At 38.6% G+C, this 18,206-nt stretch overlaps 1 protein-coding gene across 1 annotated transcript; it reads left to right on the top strand.

Moving 5' to 3' along the window:
* Positions 1–7,904: 7,904 nt before the first annotated feature.
* On the top strand, positions 7,905–13,379 carry LOC139125450 (tripartite motif-containing protein 2-like). Its single transcript, XM_070691531.1, has 3 exons — positions 7,905–9,277; positions 9,313–9,913; positions 13,281–13,379. The coding sequence occupies exons 1-3, from the start codon at positions 7,905–7,907 to the stop codon at positions 13,377–13,379; spliced, it is 2,073 nt and encodes a 690-aa protein (XP_070547632.1).
* The last annotated feature ends 4,827 nt before the right edge of the window (positions 13,380–18,206 follow it).

The raw sequence follows: 18,206 nt of genomic DNA, 5'->3' as shown, positions 1-18,206 counted from the left end.
CTTCCAAATATCTACTGTGGATATCAGTAAATTAGAAATCACTATTACACGTTGTGACAGTTCCTGAAATGGTGAATTTTAAGTCATTGCAGTTCTCGATTGAAGTTTTCATATTGTATACTTATGTGTTAAGTTCAGGCTACTCAGATACTCGGACTCTCAATCTTTCACGATACTTTTCTAGTCTCCCACTTGCGGTCTTCATTTTGAAGGTAACAGAGTAAATAAAGTTTCCATTGGCTTATTTTTGTGAAGATTAAGTTTTCATATCGTTTGCTAATGTCTTAAATGCACTCTAGTATCATCCCACACACGTTTCGAAAATGTTTGAGTCCAGACAGGTTCTATAATATCAAATTGGCACAAAACACAAATGTGTAAAAGATAAGTATCTGAAGTTTTAAAGTTTTTATAACCATTTATGACCGATTTGTTGAGAATTTAAGGTAGATAACATAGATACTACGACTCTAAAATCTTTACAATACTTTTCAGGTCTACCACTTGCGGGGGCTCATTTTGAAGCTCACGGAATCTTTTTGTGAACATCGGAAGAGTGAATTTCCTCACAGAGGTAAACACATGGATCAAGGTCATTTTGAATTTGAATTGTGGGTAAATACTGCGTAATTTATTACTCCACTACCAAATGTTGCACATTGACCACTGATTTTATTCTTGATTTTGGAATGGAATGTTTTGAAGTTTAAAAGGAAAGTTTGAGCAAAAGTTTGTCTTTAAAATTCGAGGCGCTCATGGCCTTAAATTGTAACATTTCGCACAGACTTGGAGGTATTTCTCAGCGAGTCTTCCATAAAAACCCCTAAAAATTTGAATTCATAGAGTTCTTTAAATGTCGTTCAAGGAAGCACAGACATTGAGAGTTATAGCGTCATCATCATTGCGAAGCGGTAGGGCGAGTTTTAATCCTACATCCTAGACAAAATACAATTGCACTTGGGAACTTAGAAAGCTTTTATTGTGTATGTTAATAACCAGTAAGTAGGACATATAAAAGTCGATCTTGACTACTAATTAAGCGAGGGCAAGAGTTTTCCCGTTGGTGGCTTTTAGAGGGTTCCACGGTCAGACTATATGACTAGTGACAATTCACTGTTTTAAGAGATCCTCTAAAGCCATCCTGAATGTGTCATTAAGTGTGACACGTGACTGAATGTCGGAAACAAAGATACAAAAAACCAAGTGGTTAAATTGTGAAAATTGAATTGACATTTCCGTGCCGTCTTCCTGTAAAAATTGCAGTAATTACAGTAATTAGCACTCTGGTTACCGTGACAGTTAATCAACGCGTGTCGCTTAATCGGAAACTGTAATTGCCAAGACAGTCTGCCATCACTATCCACACTTCGCTGCAAGTCAAATCTCTCAACAAGGAACCTGATAGTTATTGACGCACTACAGATAATGCGTCAAATATTACTCCGGCCTTTTAACGTTTTGATATTGTGTTAAATTAGGACCATTTAGGATCATTTTACAGAAAGTATATATATATATATATATATTATATATATATATATATATATATATATATATTATATATATATATATTATATTATATATATATATAATATATTGCCATAAAGCATATGTCGGAATATATATATATATATATATATATATATATATATATATATATATATATATATATATATATATATATATATATATATATATATATATTGCCATAAAGCCATTATGGTGATAACCGGGAGGGCACATTGTATACATTTTGTGTGTGTGTGTATATATATATATATATATATATATATATATATATATATATATATATATATATATATATATATATATATATATATATATATATTATATATATATATATGTGTGTGTGTGTGTGTGTGTGTGTGTGTGTGTGTGTGTGTGTGTGTGTCTGTGTCTGTGTCTGTGTCTGTGTCTGTGTGTCTGTGTGTGTGTGTGTTTGTGTGTCTGTGTGTATGTGTGTCTGTGTGTGTCTGTGTGTGTATACATGTATTTGTATAATGTATATTTCAATATATATTTATGCATGTATATATGTATGTGTCTATGTGTGTGTCTTTATATGTGTCTATCCATGTATCGATCTTTGTAAATATTGCCATGACTGACATTGTCATACGTATGACTAGGAAAAGAGGAGACTTACAAGTGATATGTCGTGTAGTTCAAAGTGAAAGTTTTCTTCTGTAACCTATTTACCTATTTTTGTTGTGTACTCAGTGGAGGGACATGAGTGACTTGTGTCATTTTAAGCACTGGCTGAACAGAGTCCTTCGGGGTCAAATGTCAAGGAACACCACCTGTGAATTATCTGACCGGGCTTACTGTCACGTGAAAAACATATTGTTTCTTATGTACTTGGGCCTTTATAGTTTCGTGAACAGTTGTTGTGAAGTTGTTAATATATCAACTGTTCGGCTCGTCTTCACAGCCATGAACAAAAGACAATTTTATAACAATAAAAGAAAGATGAATTTTCGTCTTGGCAGTTGATGGAATTCTATGGGTATTGGGTATTTAAAAACACGAATATTATTTCAATTGTAGAATTGAATTCTTATTTTGAAAATTTCATAATTTCATGCTCATTTCAAGTTCTTGCTCATTTCGCTGTGTAACAACAACCAAATAAATACATAAACAAAGAAGCAAAACGTGTATATTCTCACTGAAGGTAAGACCTGCACAATGTCAAAAACCTCACTTTTAGTCATCTCAGCGATGGCGAGAGAGAAAGACCTACAAGATTGTGACAAACCCATGCAAGATAAAACTAGTTAATATTGTTTGGTCTTCTATGCGCTGTGACAGTTGTGTGATTTCGTTCACTTTAGTAGAGAGTTGCACCATAGATCGATCGTGTAAAGGTTAGCATATTTATATCAGCTCCTAATAAACCATTTATCAGTGGATGGTTCTAATGACAAGATAGACGATCTTTAGACAGGTTAGACAATCTTAGAATTTATTTTTCCTTTACAATGTGATTTCATGTCATCATGACTTTTGGATCGTTCCTCTCTTGTCAGTTAACCCGATGTTATCCTTTTCTTCCACAATGCAGTGCGTTACTGCTGTTCTTGATATCATCTTGTTCAACTTCATGTGTCGATTTTGCAAAAGTCATTTAATCAATTTAAGTAGAGATCGTCTTACTAATAAGTTAAAATCCATTGTTTCAATTGTACATGCACTGTAATTTCACAAAAGTAATATGCCCTGAATGCTGGGTGATGACTTGAAAGGCCGTCTACAGCGCAACTTTCCCATTACCGTTGAACAGATTAATGGTCTGAAGTCCAAAGAATTGCCTTGTTAGGGATACAATCTGTTTAAGTGTAGCGAGTCGTCGTGGGATCTGGGCCTGCGGTGTACGAATTGACAGATACACTAACCCACCGCTGAACACACAAAGAATTTTGACGACAGACTGTAACATTTCCATGAAAGATGAGAAGAAACGGCAAAGGTTAAAACATTATAGGATAATGAGCAAACTCAATTGCCTAGGGGGCCCTAATCAGATGCCTAGGGGGGCCTAATCAGATGCCGTCAAAAAGAAACGATGCGTCCATTGTGGTTCGCAATCTGTCGCTAGTTTTGCCATGATGTCTGCCATCTTTGGATTTCACAGTGTAACAAAATTCCGTCTGAGCTAGTCATTTCACAAAAACTGGACATCATTTATTCCTTTTTCATTTATCAGTTTATGTCCTTAGTTCTTTGATCTTTCTTTACAGCGTTTTCAGAGAGAGCGACAGAGGGGGCAGAGAGGGGGGAGAGGGGAGAGAGGGGGAGAGAGGGGGAGAGAGGGGGAGGGCACTGAGGAGAAATATCGAGTGTATATTTCATCGGAAACAAGTTACTCATATGGCTGAAGTTCATGTGCAGTACAGCTACCGGCGTACGCAGCGTGACATGGTGATGTCATCATGACACGTGTCGCCTATGCAGAAACACGGAAACGATTAGGGCCAAGCTACTAATTTCGTGTCTGCCGCTGAGCACCGGTAAATCAGTTTTCCTTCTCATTCATTGTAATTTGAACGACGTTCACGGAATTAAAAGATATTGGGTGGTCGTCAAGGGCTGACTTCCATTCTTCCTCACAACGTTGAAGCCGTGTCCACCCGTCAGCAGTACTTTGTAGTCGTTTGCTCCGAATATTCGTGGAATGAGGCGATAACACTTAAAACAACAGCAGAAGGCGTTGCTGTTTAGTGTTCTGGAAAGTGCCGCACACTAGACGCAATATTACTGGTTTTACATGTACGCCCTGTGATTTCAACCTAACACTTGCGTTTCTTTCTATCCTTGAAAAATAAATTTAAAGTAATGACATACAATGGTAGGATGTTCAATTTTGGGGTAGAAATACAATAATGGCAGCAGATTGCTTACTCTCGGCGGAGTGATCTTGGTAGCAGATTGCTTACTCTCGGCGGAGTGATCTTGGTTGGCAATCAACAGCGTTTAGCCGCTCTAATGCATTTTGCCGCCGGCCATTTTCAGACCACATCTTGAACAATCCCCTGTATTGTGTAACACATCCCATATCATCGACTTTTCGAAGATGTCAATTCATTTTAAAACAGCAATTGTCTTCTTTGTTTTGACAAAACGTTTTTCAAAAAGCCTAAATATGTGCAACTTTTCTTAAAATTGTGAAAATTTTACCACCAAACTAATGTCATGTACTATTTCAAATTAGGAATTCTGCTTGATATTACACTGATATAAGTATAATGTATGACTAAATTTGTACGTACAATCAATATCTTGGCGTGCTGCCTGAATATGGCCACAAATATTCAGGTTTCTAATACAACCTGTACATCTTATACCTTCTAAGGCAGTAATACAAACATTATGTGATTAAACTGAATCTTCCATATTCATCCACCAACATTGTAATGTAATGTCTTCTTATACTTTATCGTCTTAGTCAGCTGTCACGTGATACAAGCATAAGAGTTCTGAACTTGAAGGAGGCACTGTTAAAATTGCCCGTAAAAATACAATTGCCAAAGGTTTCCATGTCACTGGTACGTCAGCGTGACGTATAAATATTTACAAAATCAATATTGCCCAATAGATTCATCCTGGATTCCATCGAGAGAAAACCTGGATGATATATTATGAACGAAAAATACAAAACGATGAATATACTGGGCCTCAGTGACATATCATGGCTTCCCTTTAGCAACTATGGAGTTATTTTATCTCATAAAACTTCCTTATTCACAATTTACCGGAAATAAAGAAGGTTGAAAAGTTTGGTTACCGCCTTCCGAGCAATTACCGTGAATCACAACGAATCAGATCACAACGATGGAAATGAAAACAGAATGATATCAAATACACAAAATGGAGACAACGCGATTTCTCAAAATATTATGTTCCAAGAGTTCTGTAACTTTCAACCCTTTATTTGTTTACTACATTTTCATATCCAACATCAATCACAAATTGTTAAATCAGTCTATCTATCTATCTATCTATCGATCGATCGATCAATCGATCGATTGATCGACCTTCCGATCTATCTGGTATCTGTCTCTCTGGCTGGCTGTCTATGTCTGTTCGTCTTATTTACTATCTGTCCGCATGCCAGTCTGTTCGTAAATTCGTCTATTTACTTATCGCTAACATGTCTTTTAAATAATTACAACGTATTACACTGGCTCTCTCTTACGGTCGGGGATCTTGGCAAAGACCAATAATTTAGCGTTTCAACAGTGATTACAAGTTAAAGGTTATTATTCCAAATCGCAGTCAATTGTTGGTTGATTCGGCTGAAGAACAGAAACCCGAGGGAATTTTGATGATATGGAAGTTATGGCTGGCATGTCAATCAACACGCGCCATCACTCACCCCCACTCCCTCCCGGCGGAGTATTCGTCATCGATATTTAACTGGGTCAGCTGAAGGCAGAGATACACAGAGGGCGTGGTTTCGCACCTACTTTCCAAAAAAGTACCGAGTACTGCTGTAAATTCATTTTTACCGCATACCGTTTTCATCGGAAATTTCTAACATATTCTGAAAAGGTAAATATCCGTTTATTGTGTTGGAAATTATCGTCTGTCATGGGTCCGAAAATTATCGTCTGTCGTGTGCTCAGAAATTTAAGTTTGGTAGCTCATATCGATAATTAATATTACTTGATTAATAAATATGAACATTTATCTAAAATCACAGAGATAATGCTAGGCACTAGGGAAATAAATGTTGATTGCAATTTTAAAAGTACAATTCAAAGCCATCGTCACATGGTGATCTTGAACTGTCAGTTCATGGTTCTAGAAATTAAGTGACAACGCCAGCCCGGACTTAGGTGAAAGAGTCTGCCCTCTACGGTTAGTATTGACATTTATTTCGTTTGCAAAACTATATTGTATTCAGGCCTCTCACTCAACGGTATGGCGATTTCTCGGAGTCAATGATAGCGTTACACGCTCCTAATGCACAGACTAAAATTAATGTTGATGTGAAGTCCATAGAAGTCAAGGAAGCGTGATATGCCTAGATCATAATAGATGACATCATTCTAATAATTTCCTTATAGGCTTTGTTTGTTGCGATGTGCACGCTGGAATTATAAAAAACACACAACAAACAAAGAATAATATGACACAAAAAATAAAATGTGACGTAACGTACCATAATAAAATATAACGAAATCATTGAACGAAGAACTTTCTGGGAATCAATGACGTCATTAAACATTAAATATTCATGTTGTATCCACAAGCTGGGCTGCAGATAGTCAAAGTAGTGGAATTTGATTTGTGTTCCTCTTGACAATAACATACTGAATACGTGACCTTGACATCAATTAACCAGCCCTTGAATCTCTTTTCTAAGGATAGCGATACGATATTTCGAAAAATATATTTCCTTGCTCTATTCTCTGAGTACAATTTCAGGAAATCCATTGTCTACTATGGTTTTGTCATTCTTCTTTGAATTTCGAACGGGACGAACTTCTATTAGATGTAGCGTATAGCTTTACAGCTGACGGTCTCAACGTTTGTTCAAATTTTTCATGGCACGGCGTTTGTAAAATCTATTGAAAGTAAGATCGATAGCTTTCAATGAGAAAAGTTACATGAGTTTTTGCTTTGAAGTGATATCGTGAGGACGATGTGGAATGGAACGTAAACTACTGCGACTGTATTTGATCGGATACATTTACTCCGACTCTATGGAACACGAATAAACCATGGCTTCTACCTCCATGAATAAACTATTTCTCTCTTCGATGACAATTCAACCATCTGATAGATTCTATCAAGTTGTAACCTTGTCCTGACATTGGTTGCCGGGTCACATTTAGGGACAAGAGAGAAGGCGATCGGATTAGAAACTTAGTGACCAAGTTTCAGCATCGATAAGTGAACTTTGGTCATGTTCACATCCAATGCTATGTAGATAATGAAGTCCGTTTGGTTTGTTAGCAAGGCAAGATTATTTGCAATGGTTTCATCTGTGCTGACGATCATTGACCATGTACTCGGCTCAGCAACCGTCACCGTCATAAACTGCAAAAAATCAGAAAGGTTCTGTGGAATTGAATCTCTGCATTTAAATTGATAACAAGGCAAGTTCGGTTAAAAAGTTCGTTTGATACACGCCGATAAGTTGTTTGAAAGTCCAATCTGTGACGTGTTGTCCTGAGACAACCTGTACACCTCTATTTTGACCCACAGACCTTATCGCTTCGAGGTCTATTGACCCATGGAGGTTGACCCAAGGACGCGCGTACTTACACTGAAGGATGACATCATAGGTACATTGCCGATGAATAGCGAGGTCAACAGGTGGGTACTATGGAAACAACTGGGATAGGCCGCCAGTGTGTGAAAAAGTAAAGGACAAGATGGCGTCAAACGTTTCTGAAGTCAAACGCCAAATGAAAGACGGACTCTTGTCATGCGCAATCTGTTCCGAAGTTTACAAGACGCCTAAGGTACTGCCATGTCTTCATAGTTTCTGTGAGTGTTGTCTTGAGAGATGGCTGGAGAAAAATGACGGTAAGCTGACCTGTCCGAACTGCAGACTTCGCTGTTTGCTTCCCACGGACGGCGTGAAGGGCTTACAGACTAACTTCCACCTGACAGAGCTTATTGAATATGTCGAATCGCTTTCTGACGCTCGTAGTCAGCTCTGCAAAGCTTGCCACGTCAATCAAGCGGTATCTCACTGTCCGGAGTGTTGTCAAAATCTGTGTAGGCACTGTTCCCTTACACATGCCAGTTGGACTGAGTCCAAGGGTCATAAAATAATATCGCTGCAGCAGCAGCACACTGGACGGACATGTGAAGCCAAGGCCTCCAAAAAGGTGAGCTATTTGTACTGTCCTAATCACATGGAGAATCCCACCATTGCCTACTGCACTACCTGTGAAACCCCGATCTGCAGAACATGTGCAGCCGGGAAACACCGTGATCATGCGCACAAGACAATCCAACAAGCTGCAGAGGCTGATCAAAATGTACTAAAATTCCTAAAACGAGAATTAGAACAAGCACAGCAGAAAGTTCTGGCGCGACAAGACGACTTATCGAAAACATGTGACACAATGGAAACCATTCGTGTCGACCTTGAGACTAAAATAGAACGCCACACTCAATATATAATCGAGAATGTTTTTAAGAAACAAGAGGAACTAAAGAACGACTTGAAGACTCAGATCACAGAGCGGCAACAGGCGATTAAATCTCAACTTGAAATTCTTGAAGACGATGGCCGATCTCTAACAAGTGCTGTCAGACTGACAGAGGGCGTAATGCAGTCTGAGGGCTTCCGTCGAGGGCTGTCCACCAACAAAGCCATTCATAGGCACATCAACTACCTCCTGACAAAAACCTGCATTTTCTCGGATGACGTCACACGAATCACTTTCAAACCAAATTTTGATTTCCTTGAACAGCGACTGGGCGAAATTGTAACGTCTTGCGATTCCCAGTCGAACGGGCAAGTTCCTGTGGATGACACGACGAAAGGTTCCAGTGGTGTGGAGGACAGCGTCAAAGTTCAGCAACGCTCACATGATCTTAAAGAAATGGATGGATTTAAGGACGATGATGGAGTGTTTTCTGTTGGTGGTGGTACGGTCAGAATTCTTGGGAAAAGCGGCAAAGGAAAAGGAGAATTCACCTTTCCAAACGGACTTGCGGTGAATCCAAGTGACGAACTCGTTGTCGCTGACATGGACAATCATCGGGTTCAGATCTTGAACTGGGATGGAAAGTGCCGAAAAGTGTGAGCTTTTCGACTTTTTCCAGGCCATTCGAACCTTCAAACGTTGCTGTGTCAACAGAAGGCATTTACTTCATTACGGACATCGCAAACGGTCAAATTGTCGTCTGTGATGGCGATAGTCATCTACTCACCACCTTCGGTCACGAAGAATCTCTCAAACCTGACGGCGTCGCGCTGACGAAGGACGGCTTTGTCATCGTAAGCGACCTGCAGAAGGCGGCACATTGCTTGAGGAAGTACACTGTCGACGGGAGACACGTCGCCGTGTACGGGAGGTACGGCACCGGACCCGGAGAGTTCAACTGTCCGTCATCGCTAGCAGTCAATAGTCAGAATCAGATTCTGGTTTCGGATGGAGATAACAATAGAATCCAGGTTCTCGATACTGAAGGATGCTACGTATCGTCGTTTGGTGGCGATCAACTGAGTGGGCCAGGCGGGATTGACGTGGATTTTGACGACAATGTTTATGTCTGCGATGACGCCGCCAAAGTCTTGAAGTATGACAAACAAGGAAAGTTCCTTGAGACGGTTGTCCAAGAAGCAGACATTGTCCCGTTCTACGTGAGTGTCAAGAAAAGCAAACCAACGTGTCTGGCAATCAGCGAAGGCTGTAACAATATCGTAAAAGTTGTTACATTACGAAGATGATGTCATGTGAACGCTACTCAAGTTGCCCTCTCCCCTGCAAATGGTCATCGCTAACTATCGTCAGTACTGTTTCAGACACTGATCAGTTCTTGAACAACACGTCACTCGTGGCAATAAAAGCCAGACTACCCAGTCGTGTTCAATTCAGACGGAACTTCCCGCAAACATCAACAGACTAACTCTGTGATATTGTCCGGCTAAAAGCAAAGTGAACGATTTTCTAGAATTCAACATTCACAGCACTGTGTAAAATAAGTTAATGTGTTCTTTCTGTGGTACGTATAATCGCTATCAAGTGATCGCGAGGTATTTGAAAATGCAAGATGTGTTATCTTGAAAACTGTATCCTTGACGTCATCCTAGTTAAACGTTAAATGTGAGAATCGTATCACAGCCCCTCTACTATATGATGTGGACTCTACGTATCATGATAACTCTACCAGCTATTGAGTATTGTCTCTGGACTGCGTACCAGGGTTATGGATTAACCAGCCTCAGTATATCTGTAATTGTCTAATTATATCTGTAACCGCTCATTATCTGACACAAATCTTGCTTAAATCATGATCTGTAAATAGGTTTATATTGTTGCTGACTTATTTTCTAGGAGATTACATCATCAGCAGGTTTATATCTTACTTGTAAAAGCTCAATGAGAGATCAGTAGTGACAGACCGTACTAGAAATGCGATGCAATATGACATTAAATTGACCATTAAACTGGTCCAATAATTGTTTCCATTCAAGGTAATACATATCAAGGTCCATGGGACATTTGAGATTTACAAATTTAAGTAGGACAATCCAGAACCACTGATAGTTAGTGGTGGTACCAGGTGTCTGGAATGGGTAAGCGTTCCCTGCTAGCATGCTACACCCGTCAGTATTGGTCCCAAAAATCGTTTCCCCAATGAAACAATAATAAACCGACAGTGCGAATGTACGCCCTATGTAAGACCGCAAACGGTTTCTCTTGCACATAATTATACTAAACTTGATACAAAAAGAATGATTTCACAATTCAAACTTCATAAACCTTAAAATTCGACTGCTGAAACTAATTTGAATTTAGAGGCCTTCCAAAAATTTTATTTTCGCTTTTTTATATATAATCGTCAGGGAAGGTTTTGGTCATGGAAAACATACGGGTTTAAAAATCCGAATAGGCAGGGTCATTTTCAATCATTAGCTAGCAACACTGCCGTATTTATCAGTCACTATGCATAAACGATGAATAAAGAAGTCACTTGAGAAACAGACCTAGACAATCCTCTATCTTAATTATTTCAACAAAAGTTGTTTTACTTCGGTGAATTCGAATTCGAATTCAGTCATTCCAAGATATACATATCAGACAGCCTGAGTGCATCGCGCTGTTGGAGTGAACGCAACCCGCTGCCCGGAGTTTAGGATAACGCCCATTGCACTGATTTGACTAACGTATTTTCACGTTAGGCAAAAAAAAAAAACAATAATAAAAAAAATAAATAAATTGTGCTGTTCCGATAACATGGTTTTCAAAAATAGGGTAGATAGGTCGGCAGGATTTTTTTCCAAAAACACTAATTAGGGATAATTGGATTTTCATATTTTTCAAATGTCTCAAAAATGTTAGGTGCCCAATAGCTGAATGTTGCGATATTACAAATTACTCATAAAAACAAGTGTGTAACTTAAAAAGAAAAGCAGATGAGCTTACATTTGCAGATCAAATAGACATTACTTCACCATCCAATTATCCCAAATTAGTTCCAATCGTGTTCAAAATATTTTATTTTTAAATATGCATTTTCAGGGTTTAGGACGAGCAAACACTGGCCACAACATTTCTGAAAAATGTATCATACATGTAAATGGGAAAAAAACATAAAAAAACATCCTCTTTCGAGCAAAAATCAAATGCCAGGTAACGTACCCACTATACGGTTACGGGGGTTTTCTTTCTGTTTTTACTCCGGGCCATGGTCATGTAGCTCTAAAAAGTTTAGGGTCGGCAGGTAAAAAATAGGGTAGGCCGGGTTATCGGAACAGCACATTTTTTTAGTTCGCCCTATCGATATCATGTACACGAGATTGGCCTTTTTGAAATCACAGACTCGGACCAATTCTACAACCAGTCCTATCACGCGATGACTTTACAGAGAAACCGAAACTACAAGATTCCAAGATATCACAATATTGTCCCAAGGAACCATTATAATGGCATTGCACTTATCAATTACGTTTAAGTTTTGCCGCATGCAACAACTTTCCCAATACTGTTAGTGCAAGATTGGAGATTGGTTAGTTTTCATTTATGCAGATTATATTAATTACCGTTGTTTCCATATTAAACTTTGATGCTGATGATTCTTTATCAATGTGGAATATTCATGAACCTCTCATCTTGCATTGTATATCCCAGTGATGTAAATTTCCGTTAATGCATTCACTTTCAATGCGGTCACCTTTCACCGCAAAATAGAATAAAATGAAATTATTTCTACAACGATGATCTATTCTGCCAATATTTTTGTTTCATTGTTGTCGCGGAGTCTTAGCGATATTTCTTGCCTGGACATTTCCAGTGTAGAGAGTGAAAACTCATTAAGTTGACTCTGATTAGCAAAATCAGTATATATTCATGAACTCTGTGTAAAATCTATATGCCTGAACTTTGGCTCTTTTCTAATGGCATGCACAAAATTTGCATGCTCGTCTAAATTATGCATGAGCCTAATTCATTTCTAACTTTACTTTTAGGCTAATTTTTTCTAAATTTGGATTGATATTTCTGTAAATACGGTAATTTTGTCTTAATACAAGAAAAACTGAACAAATGGATATGAAATTTGAACTCCTGTTCTCGAAATATTTGACTCTGTCAATTTTCTAGATGTCAACTGTACATAGATTTTTGTGTTTGGTCGAACACGGCAGTTTACTTCCAGTAATGTAGGGGGACTTCTTTTGATTAAAGTGGTTGCTGCACTATCAACTTTTGTCACGTGATTAGGCCCTCAACTGCTGACCTATGATTTGATGCCAAAACTTAACTGACATCTCAACAATTGTCAACTCTACTTCTTGCGCTCTCGATGAGACGCATTGGTGTCATTCTATCGTCTCAGAGCAGTGGGACTGGGGTGTCACGTGTCCTGTGCTTGCCAAGAGATTGGTTGACACACGTTCACGACGTTTACACTGCTTTTGAAACCCTATCCTGCGATTTGAAGAAAGAAAGAAAGAAAGACAATATTTAGTTGATTTTTATGATATACTGACGGTGCTAGGGAGTCGCCTGTGATGCTTATGTGTGTCTGATTGACTGTTCTCTGTCTGTTTTTGTGTGTCGTTGCAGGCTGGTTTTGTTGAACTGCCCTCATCAAACACCAAGGTCTGTATGTACGCCACCAACCGCGTGGCCACCAACGAACCATGCGGTAAAAACGAAAGATAATTCAGTCTTATCTGTAATGGCGCGTTGTCATGGCAGAATCATCCTGAGAAATGTTGGTATGGTCGTAATAGAGAAAAACGTTTTGATTATTTACTCAACAACGATTATCTATGAAATATTTAGTTATAAAGCGGCATTGCTTCGTATCTGACAAGTCGAGTTTCTGCCGTTCAGAGTGCAATTATGGAAACAATAGACACTGACAACATAGAACAGTTTCTAGCGGCACACAACGTACAGCTATGGGACAAGAGATTAGGTTTTTTCTGGTGGCCTACATGATAGGAAAAGATCACTATCGTAAAATACAACATTGTCATTTTGAAGGCAGACTGTTTGAGAATTAAAATATCTGTGTACTGGATTGAACTTGAATCTGTTTGCCATGTATTGAACGCGCCTCGTATTAGACAAACTCTGAGAACAAAACACCAGGACGTGTGAGAACTCCGTTTATTGTTAGACACCTTAAGACCTTTAATTGGAACGATGTCATTGGGTCAGATAAGGATGACTTTTGAGTGGTACATTCAACGTGAAGCTATCGCTGATCCATAGATCAAGAACCCGATCTCGCACCTTGGGAATGGCTTTAAGGTATAATGTGCCTCGGGGACAGATATTTTTCCACAACTTGTCTAATCTACCGCTTGTGGGCAATTTTTGAAGATCGGAGTAAGGCAAGTTACCACCAACTTACGAGTAATTTTGAGAGAATGGAAACAATATTTCTCGAGAGTTAACACGGGGTTAGCAGCCATTTTGATTTTCAAATACATTTATGGCAAATTGTTTCCATATGGTACTAAAATTTGACCCCCGATTTTTGTTCCAGATTTTGATAGACAATTGTTGAAAGTGAAAGCTTGAGCAAACATTTGAGTATTTCACTTTCGAGGCGCATATTAATCCCTGACAAAACTAAAGAAGACGATGTCATGACCGAACAATTTTACAACGCGACATTATCCAATACTTTTACAACGCGACATTATCCAATAGGAGGCGCCCTAGGAAAACTTCAAATCGACATTATCCAATGAGAAGCATTCTAAGAAAACTCCATTCTTTTCAAAATCAGCATTTGACAAGATATCCTTCAGGATGCGTCTGATCCCAACTTGACATCTCCCCTTGACTTAGCGTTCAAGCTACAGAAAAACATTCAGCCGTCGTCAAACTTAAAGTGTTTGGATATAAAATAATCTATTTTCTTACGAAAATCACATCCTAGTAGTAGTCGTCATTTATTTTATAAACCATATTGCCGAAATTTGAGATGTGGTTAAATATTTATGTTAATGGGAAAGAAACAAAATCACCACTGTAGAAACCACGCTCGTTTATTTTTTAAGCTGGAAGTGCAAATTGTAAATATGTACCAATCTTGTTTCATTTTAAAAAAGGTTAAGTTTGAATGGAGTGTCATTGTGCGTACTTAGTAACTCACTCACTGTTTAGACGTAATTTCTATTGGGTCGTGCATTTCCGTTTACCCGGGTTGGAATAAGAATCATGCCAAATTGTCACTTTTATGTCGAGTGCTGTCGAAAAATAATCATGAAAATTTGTGCGGTGAGTAAATGTACATAACACTAGTAAACGCCGTTAAGTAACGCATCTGTGACATTAAAATGTTTGGAGATCCTGTCATTTGCATGATAAATATGTCATTTGCGGATTTGCTGTAGCAATGCGCATGCTCGTCAAGTTTTAATAATATTTCAGAATTCAAATATTACATTGAGAATTTTAACTCACATAATTTTAACTTTCAACTAAAATACTCCATTCTTAATTTAATACTCGAAACACCTGTTTCTTCGTGTAGTTGTTGAAGTTTGTCATGGACCACAAGACAAAACACTCCATGATTTTCCAATAGAAACAGAACAATATAGTGTGGTCGCCGTACTCATGGACAACATCGTATAACATTTTTATCGGCACAGGCTGTGCTCAATACAAACAAGTCATTGCGGTTTGTTGAGTTAGAAGTGGGTAATTTACTCACCCATCCGAAAATAAAACTCGATTTTTGAGTTCTTTATTATCCAACAACGACGTCTGCCCTACCGTTACCAAGGAAACCCTAGTGCAGCGCGGCGCGGCTGTTCGCACTTTAAGTGCCGATCCCAAAAATGATGATCTTGTTTTGAAAAAAATTCAGACAGCTACTTCATGCTCGTTGATACTACCTGACTTGAAATTTGTATGTCTCTTTTATACCACACCAATTTCAACGAAAGGATTCAATCGATAATTTTCCATCGATATTTTTCACTGAAAGTGTGAAAGCTCCAAGTGATCTATTTTCAATGACCCAAATATCATAGTTATCGAGCTTTTTCTTGTGTGTATATACACGAAAAGATTTTAAATTTCATGTAAATGATTGGAGATAGTTTGTCACTGATACAGTTGCACTCTGACCCCCGAAAGTAAATAAAGTAGATTTCAGGATTTGAACATATTTCTATACAGTCCATAGCACTTAGATTTGTCCAATCACCAGCCTTAATGCGCTGTTCACTTTATCATTTTCGCGCACATTTGTTTATGCAAGCAATAACGAAGACTTGCTTCGCCTGTCTCCCACAGAAAAGTCTTGACAATCACATCAAAATAGCTTTGAAAATTCAAAGTGTCCACGTCTCCCGCAACCTGATCCTGTTTGTGCAATGTATTGAGTCATGAATCTACCCCGGAAAGACATAAACGATGTGATTGTTAATAGATGTTGCAATTCGTTTTTAAACTCGTGCTTCAGGTAGAGTACCATGGACGACGAGTCAATCCTGTGACCTCCTTTTCAAAATGTATTATACCCGATCGATGAGTGGACGTTTATGAGTTTACGCCGAGTGGTGGGAACTTTTACTAGGAAAGTAAGTCACTTTAAATCCAAACAGACATGCCTAATGATGTGGTCTTCATAATGTCTGAGTACATTGAATGGATAGAGGTCGATTCTGTCGCATTGGTGGTAGTGTGTGATCGTGAAACGAAGTGAGCATCGCCTACGCGCATGCGCCGGAACGAGATACATAGAAGTGTACGTTGACAAAGGTCCCGACCATGGCGAGCGAATTACGAACTAATCTAAAATCCGAATTGTTACGACACGACTGTCGATTGTGGTGACTTAAAAGACTTATCAATAAGTATTTAAAGACTCAACACACACTTAATCATGTCTTGATAATTAATTAAGACATTAATCCATATTTTTGCAAATAATGCAATTCTACCGTTTCTAAAATAGTAAACTTTGCTTCTGTCTATCAATATGTATGGAGAATCAGGGATTTCGGAGATTTACATCTGGTAATCGATTGAATCTTCAACTCCGTCACTCCTGGATCCGAGCCAGTGCATTTCCGCTTTACAAAAAATGTCCATCATCTGCATCAAGCTGAAGACCAACCTTACAAGCCGTACAAATAACTGATTTCTTCTCTTCAGTTTGTATCGCAAACTTTATGCTGTCGATTCGATTCACAGAACTCATATCGTCTTTACTGCACTGTGTGCCTTCATATGTCTTAGAACGTGGAGATGGAACGGCCTTGCTATTTCCAAGTTTTGTGTGAATATACGTTATTAATTTATTAATTTATTGATTTATTATTGTTATTTGAATTAAGGTCTTACTTTCATATTCATGTTATTCTCAACACTGAGTAAAAGAACAGAGGAATAAGTCATGCCACAATCATGTAACTTGGGCCATATTTATTTGTAGATAGCCTTCCATCGTCTACGTCAACGTCGATCAAAGCGCATGTCTGTTGCCCCTTGCTGCATACTGCGAAGGCTAGGCTGTGATCTGGCATAGGACCTGATGATACACTGAAATTTTGCTCATTACATTTGCCTTGACCTTGACAAAGACAAGGATCAAATCCATGATGCAATACAACGGCCAGCCTGAGACCCGTTAACCGAAACATATTTCAGTATGATGTTTTCGAGATTTGTAAATATTTGTGGCATCTTTGAAGAAAGGTCTTTACCGACAAACTAAAACCCTTCACTGCTTGTACGCAACATATAGTTTTAGGTTTGTTATTTTTTTATTTATTTTTTATTTCTGAGTGATATCTAGACATACCAGAATGCTCAGTTGTATCGTGCAATCACAGCCATGCATTCATCGGCTTGTACCTGACCCGCTAATCAGTCTGATCTAAGTACATCAAGCGACAGACTGGAGCTTGCAACCAGACGAATGTCTCCTCTAACTCTAGGTTGGTTCAGGGTTAAAATGTCACAAGCTTTTATCGAACTGTCACATCGTAAGTCGACACAATGATGCCAGGCCTGACACGACGCTTTCTGTCAGTCACAGTATTAAAATTCAGTGGACACTCCAGATTCGTGATGTGATTTGGAGCTCATCCGGAATTAGCATTTGAAAAGATTGACACGCTGGCGCTGGGCAACGCATTTCACATCAAAATATGAGCAAATGTCAAGATGTTACCAAACATGAATGTTCCATGAATGACCAGTGTATCTGTTCCACAGTACACTGGGAGACTCCGCAGTTTTGGTTGTACTATACTGGCATTTCAGAAATCCATGTGAGCCTTCCTTCTGAATGTATGTGTCACGTGACAAAGATGCGGTTTCCGCCGACTCACACATAAAGTGCAGTATGAGCATAGAAACACTAGGTGCATGTTAGCTGTCATCAGGCATGGTGGCGCAAATACATATCAACACTGATGCAGTTTAATAACGTAGACACATTCACTCATGCTATAAGAAAAACACGCCACGTATTTCTCTGTATTCACCACACAACAATCCCTCTTCACAAAG

Source organism: Ptychodera flava (assembly GCF_041260155.1).
Source record: "Ptychodera flava strain L36383 chromosome 3 unlocalized genomic scaffold, AS_Pfla_20210202 Scaffold_25__1_contigs__length_14229661_pilon, whole genome shotgun sequence".
Classification (NCBI taxonomy): domain Eukaryota; kingdom Metazoa; phylum Hemichordata; class Enteropneusta; family Ptychoderidae; genus Ptychodera; species Ptychodera flava.
This window is presented reverse-complemented; position numbering and strand designations above follow the sequence as displayed.